General features: G+C 58.5%; 1 protein-coding gene across 2 annotated transcripts in view; it reads left to right on the top strand.

Moving 5' to 3' along the window:
* Positions 1-13,024, top strand: part of SRCIN1 (SRC kinase signaling inhibitor 1) — a 65,754-nt gene that overhangs the window by 20,431 nt on the left and 32,299 nt on the right. Inside the window, exons 2-3 of one of the 2 annotated variants that reach the window (XM_045526322.1) lie at positions 3,351-3,652; positions 6,881-6,979. In XM_045526322.1, the coding sequence (XP_045382278.1) occupies positions 3,351-3,652; positions 6,881-6,979 (401 nt within the window). Of the gene's footprint in view, positions 1-3,350; positions 3,653-6,880; positions 6,980-13,024 lie in introns of those variants that run through there. The other variant, XM_045526323.1, reaches the window with a different exon arrangement.

Here is a 13,024-nt window from a genome sequence, read left to right as displayed (position 1 = left end):
GCAGGCTCAAGGAGATAAACTCATGGGTGAGTCCAAAGCCCCCCAGGCCAGTCACTGGCCTCCCTCTCCTAAGGGCAACAGGATGGTCCTGCTAGCTCAGTGGGGGCCCTGCAGAAAGAAGTTAAATAGCAGGAGCAGGAGCCAGGACACCTGGGTTACACAGCCTTCCCTCTTCTGAACCTCAGCTTCCTTTGTTGTTAAATAAAGCCAAGGATTGCAAAGGTTCTTAAACAGATTCTAAAGCTTTTCAAATCAAAGCCCCTCCTGGCTTGCCACTCGCCCCCAGATAGCAGATTATTTCTCCTGCTATCTCCCCTCTCCCTGCCACCCCCCAGTATTTAGCTCCTGCCCCCCTGCCCCAGTGCCTGGGCACCTGAGGGGTGAGTCCTGGCCTTGAGGAGACAGTGGGGGTTAGTCCCTGCTCCCCTCCCTGCTCAGCAGCCCTCCCCACAGTCCGTGTGATATTTGTGAGACTGCAGTCCCAGACAGGGGCTGTGAGCCCCACGCCCTCCCCTCTGCCTGCTCCAGCAGCTGGGACCCCTCCCTGCCATAGTCTGCCTGGGAGGGCTGGGTGACCCAGGGACACCCTCACAGTCACTGCCCATCTCAGGGTGGTACATTGTTTGCTCTACCCCAGACACACTGAGATGCCCCTAGGAGGTCGGGAAGGAGGTGCTGGCATGGAGCAAGATGGGGGTGGGCAGTGAGGAGCTGTTTGGGGTCCAGGAGGACAATGAGGGAAGTAGCTGGGAGGTGAAAATGGGAGACTTGTCCCAACGGCACCTGTGGGTGCCCAGAGCCCTAGGAGGGCAGATGAGCCTGGCCATCTGGCACAAGGGGAGGGGTCCTTCTGGCTCAGGCAGGGCTACAACTGGACTCTACAGCTGGGTTCCAGCAGCAAGGCCACGGTCAAAAGCTGCAAGTCCTGAGCAAAGGGAGGCGTAGGGAGTGTCCAGGGCCCTTGGACATGGAGGGTCTCCTGCTCACTTGTGTGACTTTGGGGCTATTTCTCCAGTGCCCACAGACCTGCAGCCTTCTCCTGGATGTAGTGTTCAGGGCACTCCCTTTCAGCCACATTTCTGGTCACCCTGGGTTGCCACGAGCTCCTCAAGGGCAGGGACTGGACCCTCTGGAAGATGGCCCCAGGGTCGCAGCATCCCTCAGTCTGAGCCTTTTCATAAATTTCCTCCATATCAGGGAACTGTTTGCACTGTACTAACACAATATTTTTTTTGTTGTTAACTCAACTCACTTTGAACTTAAATAAATTTACTTAAAAGGAAACTTTATTTCACTATCGTACCAAGGAGCAATGTCCATGAAGTCAGTGCTTTGACCTACTTGAGGATTTTTTCTAATCCTTATGACAATAAAGGCATAACTATTAAAGTATAAAATGACGTTCCTCCCAAAGTCATCTCCTCCCGAGTAGTGTGCGTGGACCTCATTTTGGGGAGCATGGCAGAGGATGGGGACTGTGGTGACAGGGACGACCCCAGAGGCCAACAAGTAAACCAGAAGTCCACACAATGTGGCACGGTGCTGTCAGTGTTTGCTTACTAACAACTGTCATCTGTCAAGGAAAGTGGCGGTGCAAACCTAATAGATATTGGGGTCAAATTGGGCCTGTACCCCTCACTGTGGCTTTGGGCTTGTCACTGGACTTCTCTGAGCCTTGGTAGCCACCCCTGAAATGTGGACTACAGTAATACTCACCGGCAGGCTGTTGGGGGTACACAGGCCCAGATGATGGCAGTCAGGCCCTTGTAAGCTGTGGCTCTCTGTGCCTGTGGGAGCCCTTCTTCCCTTGGTTTGGGTGGGAGGTGCTGGGTCTTCCTGGGCTCTGTGCCCCTATGCACATGCCACAGCCATAGCCCAGGGAGAAGTGTGAGTGTGTGTGAGTGTGTGTGTGTGTGTGTGTGTGTGTGTGTGTGTGTGTGTGTGTGTGTGTTGGGGCAGGTGGCTTTTCCTGAAATGTGGCTGAATCTCCACTTCCCTTCTGCGGTTGGGCAGGAGTGGCCGAGGCTTGGTAGCGGGCCTCCTGAGAAGCGGATGTGTGGAGGGAGGAAGAAGGTGGGCGAGCCTGGCTGGGGCCCAGCATTCCCGGACCTGTCCCCTAGGATGCCCCAGTCCTAGGCAACACTGGGGGGTGGTGCCACTTTGGAGCTGGTGGACTATGGGCCTGGGAATGTGCAGGGGAGATGGTGCTTGTCTCCCAATAGGGGTGATTCCTGGGGGAGAGGGAAGGCGAATCTATGTTTTATGCCCAGGAATATGGTTGCAATAGGCCCCCAGCAACTCCTCACACCCGCAAGGGGCATCAGTGACCTCTGGAACCCTTGGCCGCTGGTCCTTGAGGCTGGAGGGTAGGGGGCAGGAGGGCTGGGCCTGGGGAGGCTGGAGCTCAGGACTGGTGGGCATTTGGGAAAGGGATTCAGAGTTCTGCATGGGACCTCAACCCCCGGCCTTCTCTATTTTTTTCTGGCTTCTGTACTGTCGTTTGTCCCCTGTGCATCTCTTATGGGCTTGTGTGTGTTTGGGGAAGAGGGAATGAAGAAGGGGAGGGGAGAGGTGAGGGAAAGTCCCAGGGCAAGAGGCTTGAACTGTTCTGTCTGCTTTCTTTCTCTTTTAAGTTTGTCCCAAATCCATCTCTCACTGTCCTCTCTGTGCCCAGCCTCTCCTGTCCATCCATCTGTCTGTCTCTGGGGAGGGAGGGGAAAGGGGGTCCCACTGCCCCCCAAGAGTGACCTTTGCCATCATTACCCCATGTATCCTAGCCCTGGGCCCTCTCCCAGCCAGCCCCAGCCTTGAGGATGACTATGTCTTGGACATGCTAGTCTGAGGGAGGAGGCAGCCCCCTCCCAATCCCTCCTTAGAAGATGCCCTTGGAAGGAAAACAGTGCAAGGTCCTTTTTACATTTTTTAGGAAACATCTAAAAGGCAACCCCTTTCTCTCACCTGTTTGCACCAGCTTTAGGATACAGAAGGGGTGTGTGGCTAGAGAGGTGTCCAGCTCACTGTCTTCCACCACTTTCTTCCATCCCCATTGTGGCCTCAAAATCTCCCACAGTCATTATCTCCCCAAACCCACGGGGAGGAGCAAGAAGTCAAATCCTGCCCTTGTTCCCCTCCCGCCCGTGGGACTGAAGGTGCCCTCTGCACCCTGTCCACCCTTCTGCTGCCTCCCGTCCCTAGTGCGGGCTGGGCAGCCCCTGCCTCACCCCAGTTGCCTCTCAACACCCTTAGGCACGCCCCGTCCCCCACCCCGCAGGGACCCCTGGTAAGGGATGGGCAGGCCAGGCCCAGGGCACACAGTGACCCCGCCATGCCCCTCTTGCCTCTCGCAGCAGATCCGGAGCGGAGCAGCCCCCCCATGCTGTCTGCGGACGATGCCGAGTACCCGAGGGAGTACCGGACCCTGGGGGGCGGGGGCGGCGGGGGCAGCGGGGGCCGGCGCTTCTCCAACGTGGGGCTGGTGCACACGTCGGAGCGGAGGCACACGGTGATCGCGGCCCAGAGCCTGGAGGCGCTCAGCGGGCTCCAGAAGGCGGATGCCGACCGCAAGCGCGATGCCTTCATGGACCACCTGAAGAGCAAGTACCCCCAGCACGCCCTGGCCCTGCGAGGCCAGCAGGACAGGATGCGAGAGCAGGTGAGTGTGCCGGGCTACCTGCGCGCTAGGGGCTGCGGGCGGGGGAGGGTACCTGATCCTCGATCCGTGGCTCCAGGCTCATTCCAACTCTGGGAGGCGTCTGGGGCAGGAGGGCTGAAGGGAGAAGTTAGGGAACTGTCCTTTTAGGGCAGTGGCCCTGGTTGTCCTTTTCTGGAGCCTGGGGAGGAAGGGGCTGGGGGCTCAGCCTTCAGACCTCTGCCTGCAGTCCTGGAACTGGGAGCATGTGATTGGGCAGAGAGAGCTCAGCCTCTTTAACTCAGGCTATTTGGGCAGAAGGGCAGAAGAACATGCCCTGGAGGCCGACGATGTGGTAGGGAGGAAGGGAGGGGGGCTTGGTAGGGAGGAAGGGAGGGGACAGCCCTGGAGACTGATGTTCTGCGCCTGAGGGTCCATCCAGTGGTGGAGCTGAGATGCTGGCTGTCAGTGATATGGGCCCTAAGGGAGGTTAGGGCTAGGGAGCCTCGGTAGGCTGGGTCTGATATGTCCCCAGTCCTTGCAAGAAGGGAGCCCAGAACTGCTGCCTTTTACCTCCTTCCTCCCTGTTCCACCCCCCCCCCCCAAGACTCGCTGTGTGACTTTGAGCTGGAAGCTTCCTCTCTCTGTGCCTTGGTTTCTCTCCTGCCTCGGTAAGGCTTAGAGAGGAGTCTTGGCCTCTGCCTCTGGACCCAGACCCATCTCCTTCTGTATGGGCTGGGACGCTTCCCTTCTACACTTCCCCAGAGCAGAGCAGGGTGCAGTGGCACACACCTGTGGTCCCAGCCACTCAGGAGGATCACCTGAGCCCAGGAGTTCAAGGCCACAGTGAGCTATGATTACACCACTGTGCTCTGACCTAGGTGACAAAGTGAGACATCTTGTCTCAAAAAAAGAAAAAAAGAAAACCCTGCCCCCCCACCCCCCGGCTCCTGAATGCATCTCTCCACTCAAGTATGAGCTTCTCCTCTGTAAGAAAGTCCTTTCTGGGGCGAGTCTTGTGCTTATAGTCCTGGATAGGTGAGGTGCCCTGATGATTGCTGTATATTGGCTGCTGAGACTCAGGCATTGTCCCCTCTGGAAGGAGGGACTACGGGGAGGGAGGTACATCCCATGAGCATCCTTTCAGTCAAACCTTGGGGTGTCAGTCCCTGCTCCCACACCTGTCTTGCTCTGTCTCCCTTTTCCAGGTGCTGCTGGGTGTGGCTGGGGATGGGGAGGAGTGTCCCCACCCCCACCCTGTCTGGTACCTTATCTGTGCCCTGATGCCACCTCCAGTTCTGTCTGGCTTTTGCAGTGGTTCCCCTTGTGTGGGGAGATGAGGAGCAGGGGCATTTGTCATCTAGCTTGGGAGGGGGTTTAGAGAAGGGGAGATCAGGTGGGCAGGCCTGATCAGGAAAGGCTTCCTGGAGAAGGAGGTACCTAAACTAGGCTTAGAAGGATGGAAAGGTTTGCACAGGCATAGAGGAAGAGAATGTGGTTTTAGGAGGTTGGGGGAGTGGTGTGAGCTTAGACCTGAGTTGGTTTGGGGAATGGCACAGTCCGCCTGGCTGGTGCAGGAGGCTCAGGTGCCAGGCAGTGGGACATGTGGGGGCAGACTGAAAAAGTGGGGCCAGGTGGTGGTGGCAAGGACGGCTGTGGCTGCTTCTGGATGGCAAACGGCAGGGGACAAAAGGTGGGCTGGAGGCAGGGGAAGAGAAGAGGAAGAGTGTATCTGGGATGATGAAGAGGAAGGGAGGATGGACAGGGCTTGGAAGGAAGATTGAGCAAGGGTTATTTGCTGCCTGGGTCTATGAGGCAATGACAGAAAGACCTGGGTGACAGGGAGATGTTGGTGTCTTGGAGAGAAACAGGAGGGTTGGGAGGGAAATGTGTAGGCGGTTGGGGAAGGGAATATGAGTTTGGGGTATAGATTGGGCATTCACAGGGGTGCCGGAGAGGCACCACATATGTGGCTCATGTCTCCAAAGTGACCACAGCTTCAGGAGGAAAGTGGAGCGTGGTAGGACCTGGGACATTAGGGTATAAGAGTGGCCATCAAGACAGAATGGAGTCTGAGAAGGGAGAGAGCCATGATGGTTGGGGGCAGGGTGGGAATATTCTGCATCCACGAAAAAGTGGAAAAAGACCCCTGAAGGAGGGGCCAGCAGGAGGGGGACCTGCACTTCAGAAGTCGGAAGGGACAAGGAAAGAGAAACAGCCATCGGGACTGGCCAGGATCTGTGGGTCCAGAGAGGGCGAGCTCATGTCTCGTGGTGGGGTGAGGTAATGGCCGGTTTCAGGGGTCTAGGGGATTGGGGGTGGGGAGGGGCCAGAAGCCTTGGCCATAGAACTGTGTGGGGAGGTTTGGCCAAAAAAAGATAAAAACAGCTGAGGTGGTGGCTTCAAGGGGCAGCAGGCCTGGGAGAGAAGCTGTGGGTGTGTCTGAGGGCGTCTCTGTCTCTGGCATGCTCACTGTAGGGAGCAGGCACCCAGTGAATACTTAGGGAACCAACCAGAGCACAGCCACTCACTCACACATTCGCTCCTTTCTTCCCTCCCTCGTTCCCTCCCTAGAGTGTGAGCGGGCGGGGTCATGGCCCATTCTCTTGCCATCCAATGCTGGTGCCCAAGCCTAGCACTGGCTCAGTGGGCCGCTTGTGGAATGAATGACCGAAGGAAAGAGGAATGAATGGAGGACGCTGAGGGGGAAGAGGGTCATGGAGCGATGGGCTTTCAGCCTTAGGTGTGGGGTGGCCTTGGGGTAGCAGAAGAAAGTCACTTCCACTGAGATGCAGGAGGTAAAGATGTGCTATCAGGACAGAGACGACTGGGGTGAGGCCACTCCTGCCCAGTCAGTGGTTCCCATGAGGCAGGTGGTGACATCCTCAGGGAGGAGGGGCTGAGAGCTGGAGGAGCTGGAGCTGGGAGCAGCCAGGTGCAGGGAGGCTGGGGACAGCCAGGAATTGGAGATAGGGTTTCAGTACTACCTGATAGGGAAGGCCCCACCCTGGGCTCAGGGAACCCCTGGTCCAGCAGGAAAGACAAACATCCCAAAACAGACCCAGGGCACTAGTTAGAGGCAGATCCAGCCTACGTAAGGGACTTGCCAGCATCGCTAGGCCCCTCTGCGGTGGGAGCTCTGTGCCGCATTCCAAGGCTTGCCCCAGGAATGCCCCTCCCTGTCCTGTCACAGTCCCCCAGCGGCTTCTGCCCGCTCCCCCTAATGGGGTGTCCCCCGCTTCGCACACACAGGTTGGCGGCTGGACCGTGGACCCTGTGTGCCTCCTCAGCTCCCTCTGCTCCCACCTCCATGGCGACTCCGCCCCCTCCGGGGCTGGCCAGCCGGCCCAGGTGAGTCACCCTCCTCCACCCCAGCCCCCACACCCATGGCTGAGTCTGGCTTTGGGGAGGATTAGCTTTTGGAGGGGGGATATTCAGAATTTTTATTTTGCATCCTTTTCTCTTTTAGGTAGGAGCCCTCATTTTCAGGGGACTTCTATGCCCTGTGTCCACATCTCCCCTGATCGTCTAATTTCCTGCCATTACCTCCCCAAACCTGGTTGGCTTTGGGGAAGGAATTTTTTGAGGGAGGATACTCAGGATTTAAATTTTTTTTTTTAATTCCTTGCTCCTTTAAACAGGAGTACCCTCACCTTGCCCCATGGGTTTCCAGAGTCTCCTAAGCCCTGCCTCCACCGAAGATATCTTACCCCCATCCACACCCTACCTTTCCATTTCCAAGCAGACCCAACCTTCCCCTGATGTCTTTCCATCAGGAAGTTCTACATGATGTCTCCCTCCCACCCTTCTTGCTGTGTTCAAGGCTTAGTCTCAAATTTTTAAGAGGACTTGGGCATCTGGCTGTTTGTTCTGAACTTGTTTCCCTCTTCCTCATCAAGCCTCAGTGTCCCTGATGGGAAGTTGGTTCTCAGCTTAGACAGGGACACACTTAGACAGGATACCAGGGGTCAGGGTCCCAGCGAGGCCCAAATGGGGAGAGGGACCAGGGAGTCAGAATTGCAGCAGAGAGGGGGCAGTCCAGGCTTGACTTGAGGACATTCAGCTGCAGGAGGTGGCGGAGGGCAGTGGCAGGGAATCCAGTGGGTAGTAGGGGTATTCGGTTCCTTACACACCTTGCTCCCCCTGGAGAAGGACAGCAAGGCTTGACTTTTTCAAGGGGAATTAAGAGAAAAAAAATTGTGACTGCCCAGGAAATGATAAGCCTTCAGAGCGAGGATGTTTTAGCTGAGTGTAACTCAAGTCTAGCAAGAGATTGGCAGGCTTGGCATCACTCACAGGGCGTCCAGCCGATTCCTTTCCCGGCTCTCGTCTTGGCTGAACTTGGGGGAACAAGGATGTGTCTGCCAAGGCTGGATGGCAAGTAGGACAGACTTGTCCTGAGTGACCAAGTGCGCGGTGGAGGCCAAAGTGGGGCTGGGACAGGGATGGTGATGGGGCAGAGGACAGGTGCGATGGAGCATCTTGGGCTGTGATAGGGTTGGGGTGATAGACGGGAGTGAGGCTGGACTCAGATGAGCTCAGTTGTACCCTGTCATGGGGTTCTAGGCCATCCACATCTGGAATCTGCTCTGATGGCGGAAGGGGCAGCTTGAGCAGACCTTTGCCCCAGGGCTTTGTAATTACTGAGGAGGGTGTCTGAGCACAGGGTCTTGTCATCACCACATACTTAGAGCTTAGCATGCTCCCTGTCCCCAGGCCTGAGTCTGAGGTTCCTTTTTGTCAAGTGCGAGACCAGAGATGTTCCACAGAGGCCAGAGTCACACAGCCGGGCCAGATGGGAGGGCATCAAGGAAACTTAGGCATCCTTGGCCTCCCAGACTTGGCCAGGGATTAAGTCCTGAGAGAGTTAAAAAAACAGAGGTGCACAGCGGAGACCCAGGTGGGGAGAGGCTGTGTGGCAGCAGAGCAGGAGGTGAGGCAGGACACCATCCTCTCCCCTACTCTACACCAGGCCAGGCCTTTAGGAATGGGAGCGGGACAGAGGACCCTGGGAGGGGACCAGAGGTTAGACTCCTCGCCGCAGCCCCCCCCCCCCCCCCCCGCTTCCACCAGGCTGTCTAACCTCCCTCCCTCCTGCTGCAACCCGAGTCCCGGGTGGCGGGCCGGCATATCGGGTGACCGCGCGACGCAGCCACCAGCCTCCGCCGCTCCTCGGCGGGGCTGCGCCGGCGGGGCCGCGCCGGGGAGGGGGCCGAGAGAGGGGATGTGCACGGCGGCGCGCCGCGCGGCGCCAGGTGGAGTCGTGGTTACCGGGGCGACCGGGGCCCGGGCCGGCTCGGCGGCGGCGGCTCTCGCATTGCAGCAAAGGGCACCGGCGGCGGCTGCGGCTGCGGAGGCGGCCGGGGGAGGGGAGAGCCCGGGCGGGTGGGAGCTGGGGGCCGCCCTCCCTCCCCTGCCCGACGCAAGACCTGGGGCTGGGGGCCCCGCGGGTACACCTGTGGCCGCAGGTAAGGGGGAGCGGCTGTGGGGGCGGGGACCACCGCCTCGGGTACAGCGGGGGGGGCGGGGACACGGAGATGGGGGGGTCCCCGCTCCGCGGCACCTAGAGCCATCCAGGGGTGGGGGACGCTCGGGCCATTGCGGGTTCCCAATCTCTGAGAAACGCCTCCTCCCCTCCCCCACCGCACTAGGTGCCTTCCGCGTGGGCCGGGCCCCCACTCCAAAATGCGGCTGGGGCCCCCTCCCCCAACCTCGGAAAGTCATGACCTTCCCGGGGTGCACCCTCGCCCCCAGCGCAGCGCAGGTCCCGCAGCAACCTCCCCCCCCCAACACACACACTCTGCATTGGGAAGGGGTAGGAGGTGAGATGTCAATCCGCACACCTGAAGGGGAGGGGAGTGCATGTGTGTCGCGGTGGGAGCCTGGCGCCTCGGGGGGTGCGTCGCTTAGCTCCAGCCTGGGGGGCGGCTGTTTACGTGGACTCCCGTTCACCGGAGTTGAGAGGTGGGTGTGTGCGCCGGTGCGTGCTGAGCCGTGCTGAGCCGGGGGATTGAGGAGCCAGGTGTGGACCGTTAGGTGTCCTCCCTCCCTGGAGGATGCGTTGTCAGGGCTCCAGGTCAAGGAGGGGTCATGCACTCACCTAGTTTGCAGGGGACGTCTGCCCAGGCGAGGAGAGACCTCAGCTGGCTGGGGGAAGGCTCCCAAGGGGCACAGCCCTGCCCCTTCCAGGCCACAGGGGTTGGGAGGAAGGGCCAGCTGCAGGGCCAGGGAGGAACCCCACCATCAGGGCTAGGGTGGAGGAGGGAGAGAGAGAGTTAACTCCTCAGGCCCAGAGGGGAGAAGCTGTTTCCTCTTCTCACCAGGGAGTTGGAGGATTCCCTGGTCTTGCTTCCTCCGGTCTTGGGAGAAGCTCCCACTCCCCCATTTCTGAAAGCCTGGTCCCTAGACATGGCTGGCCTCCATCTTCCCCTGTTGGAACACCTCTCATTTTGCGCCAGCTCATGTAAGATTCTTCCCCACAAGTGGTTGCCCCAAGCAGGGTCTCTCCTACTCACCCCTTTCTTTATTTCCTCTCAGTGTCTTCTGGGAAGGTGAGACCCCTCCCTGAGTATGGGGAGGGAGACAGCTTTGCCTTGGTATTGGAGGATTTTGCTTGAAGTGGGGAGCCGGATCTCTCCTGGGCCCTTTCTGCCCTCTGCCCTCTGCCCTCCTCCCAGGGGGGTTTCTGGTGCTGGGAAGTTCCCAGGGAAAAGGCCTAGAAGGCTGAGCAGTCTGGGTGCCAAGAGATGGAGGGAATGGTGCCAGACAAGAGCATTGGGAGACAGCCCCCTCCTCCCATGGGCTGGTCTTATTTTATTTGCAGTCGTTCATTGTCACATGTTTGTTGAGGGCCTGCTTATATACCAGGCACTGTGTTGGGCACAGCAGGAGGAACAGACAACCAGGAAAAGGGGGAGGAGGTAAAAGGTGCTAGAAGTTGGAAGGGGAGTGGCTGGGAGTGTTCTCCCTCAGAGAACAGGGGAGGAGCCCTTTGCTCTCAGCCACCCAAGGCTGTCCCTTGGGTTAAAACCCTGGAAAGACACAGAGGAGGATAGGTTTCCCCAGAGGCCTCCCCTCTCTATGATTTCCCCTTCAAGGACAGGGGCCAGAGACTATGTGTCTCATTCCTGGTGGGGCTGACATGAAAGAGAATCATTCTTCCCACTTTTTGGGAGGAGGACAGAGGATGGAGGGGGAGGACAGACTCACATGCTCTAGAGATGAGAGCCCAAAGTCCCAGAATTTTGATCTCAGCGTTATTCATACATCCAAGTGACCTAAGCACAAACATAGCTCCTCTGCTATCTTTACCCTTTAGTGGGGCTCAGCTGGCCTTTCCTATGGCACTGACGCCACCCAGTCCTCTCCCTTAGCCACTGCTAGTGACCTGTCCCTTCTAGGTGACTGTCCCATGGATGCGCACAACCTTGGGACCCTGGAGCAGGCCCATGTTGAGGCCATAGGCAGTGTGGCTGTGGCCAGGCCCTGTCCCTGTCTCCCTCCCAGGGTCATGACATGGGTCCCAGTCATCTGTACAAGGCACCCTCAGTCCAGCGTGTTGACATTGGTGACAGGGTAGGGGACAGGGCATCTTCTGACTCTTTTGAATCAAGAGATCACCTCCCTGACACGTGATGTCTAGGACATCATAGGCATGGGACAGTGGCCAAGGTGGCCAGAGGCACCCTGACCTGGCTAGCAGGAGGAAGAAGGGATGGACTTTCTCTTTGTATGTGGGTGGCTCTGACGCCACATGTGTGTTTTGTGTGTGTTTCTGTAGCTGGCGTGTGTGTCTTGGTGTGAGTGGGGTGGGTATCCATGTCTCTGTGTTTCTGTGACTCTGTGGGGTGCTTGTGGGAGTGCGTGTGAACAGTCAGGGCCCGAGGGGAGGGGTACACCTTCATGTACGTGTGGGGGTGGTCTGCCTATGGGTATCTCTGTTGCCCATTGCTGTTTGTTTCTGGGGCTGTTTCTGGCCAAGGGCTTCTGTCTCCGCGCCTGTGGCCCTCCGTAGGTGTGTTTTCGTTGTGCTGGGTGTTTGTGGAGATGTCCTTATCTAAGGATGTGTTTGAGAGAAGGAGGTGGCTCTGTGAGTGAGCCCGCGTGTGGTGGAGAGCTGTGGGTGGCCCATGCATGTGCTGCCTGTACCTGGTTGTAAGGGTGGAGGTGGGTGAGGGACTCGAAGCCTCTGCAGAGCTGTCCATCACTGCTGGGTCTGCAGACATGACTCTCATTGTAAATCTCCGGTGCCCTCTGCCTGGCTCTGCCTGCCACCCACGTGTCCACTCCCTCTGCCACACCCTCCTTTCCAAGCCGCAGGCAGCTGTGACTATGGCCTGTTACTTCAGCCCCTTACCTGCCTTCCCCTCAGCACCTGTGGGCACCCTGGCACCCAAGGGGGTGGCTTCTGTCCATAGATTATTCCAGGCATTGGCTGGGGCACAGACTTTGCTGTCCCCTTTATTCCTGCCTGGCATGTGACTATTTTTCGTCTTCTGGAGGCAATGCTGGGGGGATTGTGGCTCAGGTGGGGGTGGTCCTGGCAGATGAACCTTTTCATCCCAGCCCTAGCCCTGCGTCACCCCACCCCGGAGGTCTGCCTCAGGTAAAGCCTCCATCCGGCAGTGCCCCTCAACTCCTCCCTTCCAGGAAAGCATTCAGGTGGCTCAAGACACCCTGGCATGCTGTCCTTCCCCCATCAGGGACCCTCGATGTCCCTGTCCTCTGCCAGTGGCTCTCAGGCCAGGGAGAATCTTGTCTGGTTGTGCCAGGCACCCCAGGGCCAGGCCATCTGCTGCCTCTGTCTTCCTGCTGAGGCTGGCACCGGTCAGCAGGGTGCCCCTGGCTTTGCCAAGAACCAACTCGGCCTTGGGGCTGCTCCTTCCTTGTCCTAAGCCATCTGGAAGGGCCTTCTGGTCTCGAGGGAGGGTGGGACGACCCTGGGTCGCTGTGAGAAGGCATCTCAGGCTCCATGTTCTGGGGAGGTTAGGAGGGATGCAGGGACCCTCCTCTATCATCCAGCCAGCCACAGGGCATTGCCAGGTCTGCTGTCCCCCCCAGCGGCCTGTGCATCGCCCAGCGTGTGAGGCTACCGGCATCTGTAATCCAGCTCCGTCGTGGACGTGGCTCCCTGCCCTGGCCTTGGCCCCCGCCTCCCTCCTGCACTCGCTGTCCCACCAGCCCTGCTGGGGTCTAGTTCTGATCCTGTTCTGCCCCACTCAGCTCTTCCTCCTTTTCCACCCAGTTAAGTCTAAATACTTCCTCTCAGCATCTAAGGCCACTTGTCATCTGGCCTCAGCCCCCTCCCCCCACCCCTTGCAGCCCAACCTGCCACCTTCCCAGGCTGCCCCCCAGCCAAAGCGGACTACGTCAACCCACTCTCCACTTGCCCGCGCG

This window comes from Lemur catta, chromosome 15, assembly GCF_020740605.2.
Source record: "Lemur catta isolate mLemCat1 chromosome 15, mLemCat1.pri, whole genome shotgun sequence".
NCBI classification, from domain to species: domain Eukaryota; kingdom Metazoa; phylum Chordata; class Mammalia; order Primates; family Lemuridae; genus Lemur; species Lemur catta.
This window is presented reverse-complemented; position numbering and strand designations above follow the sequence as displayed.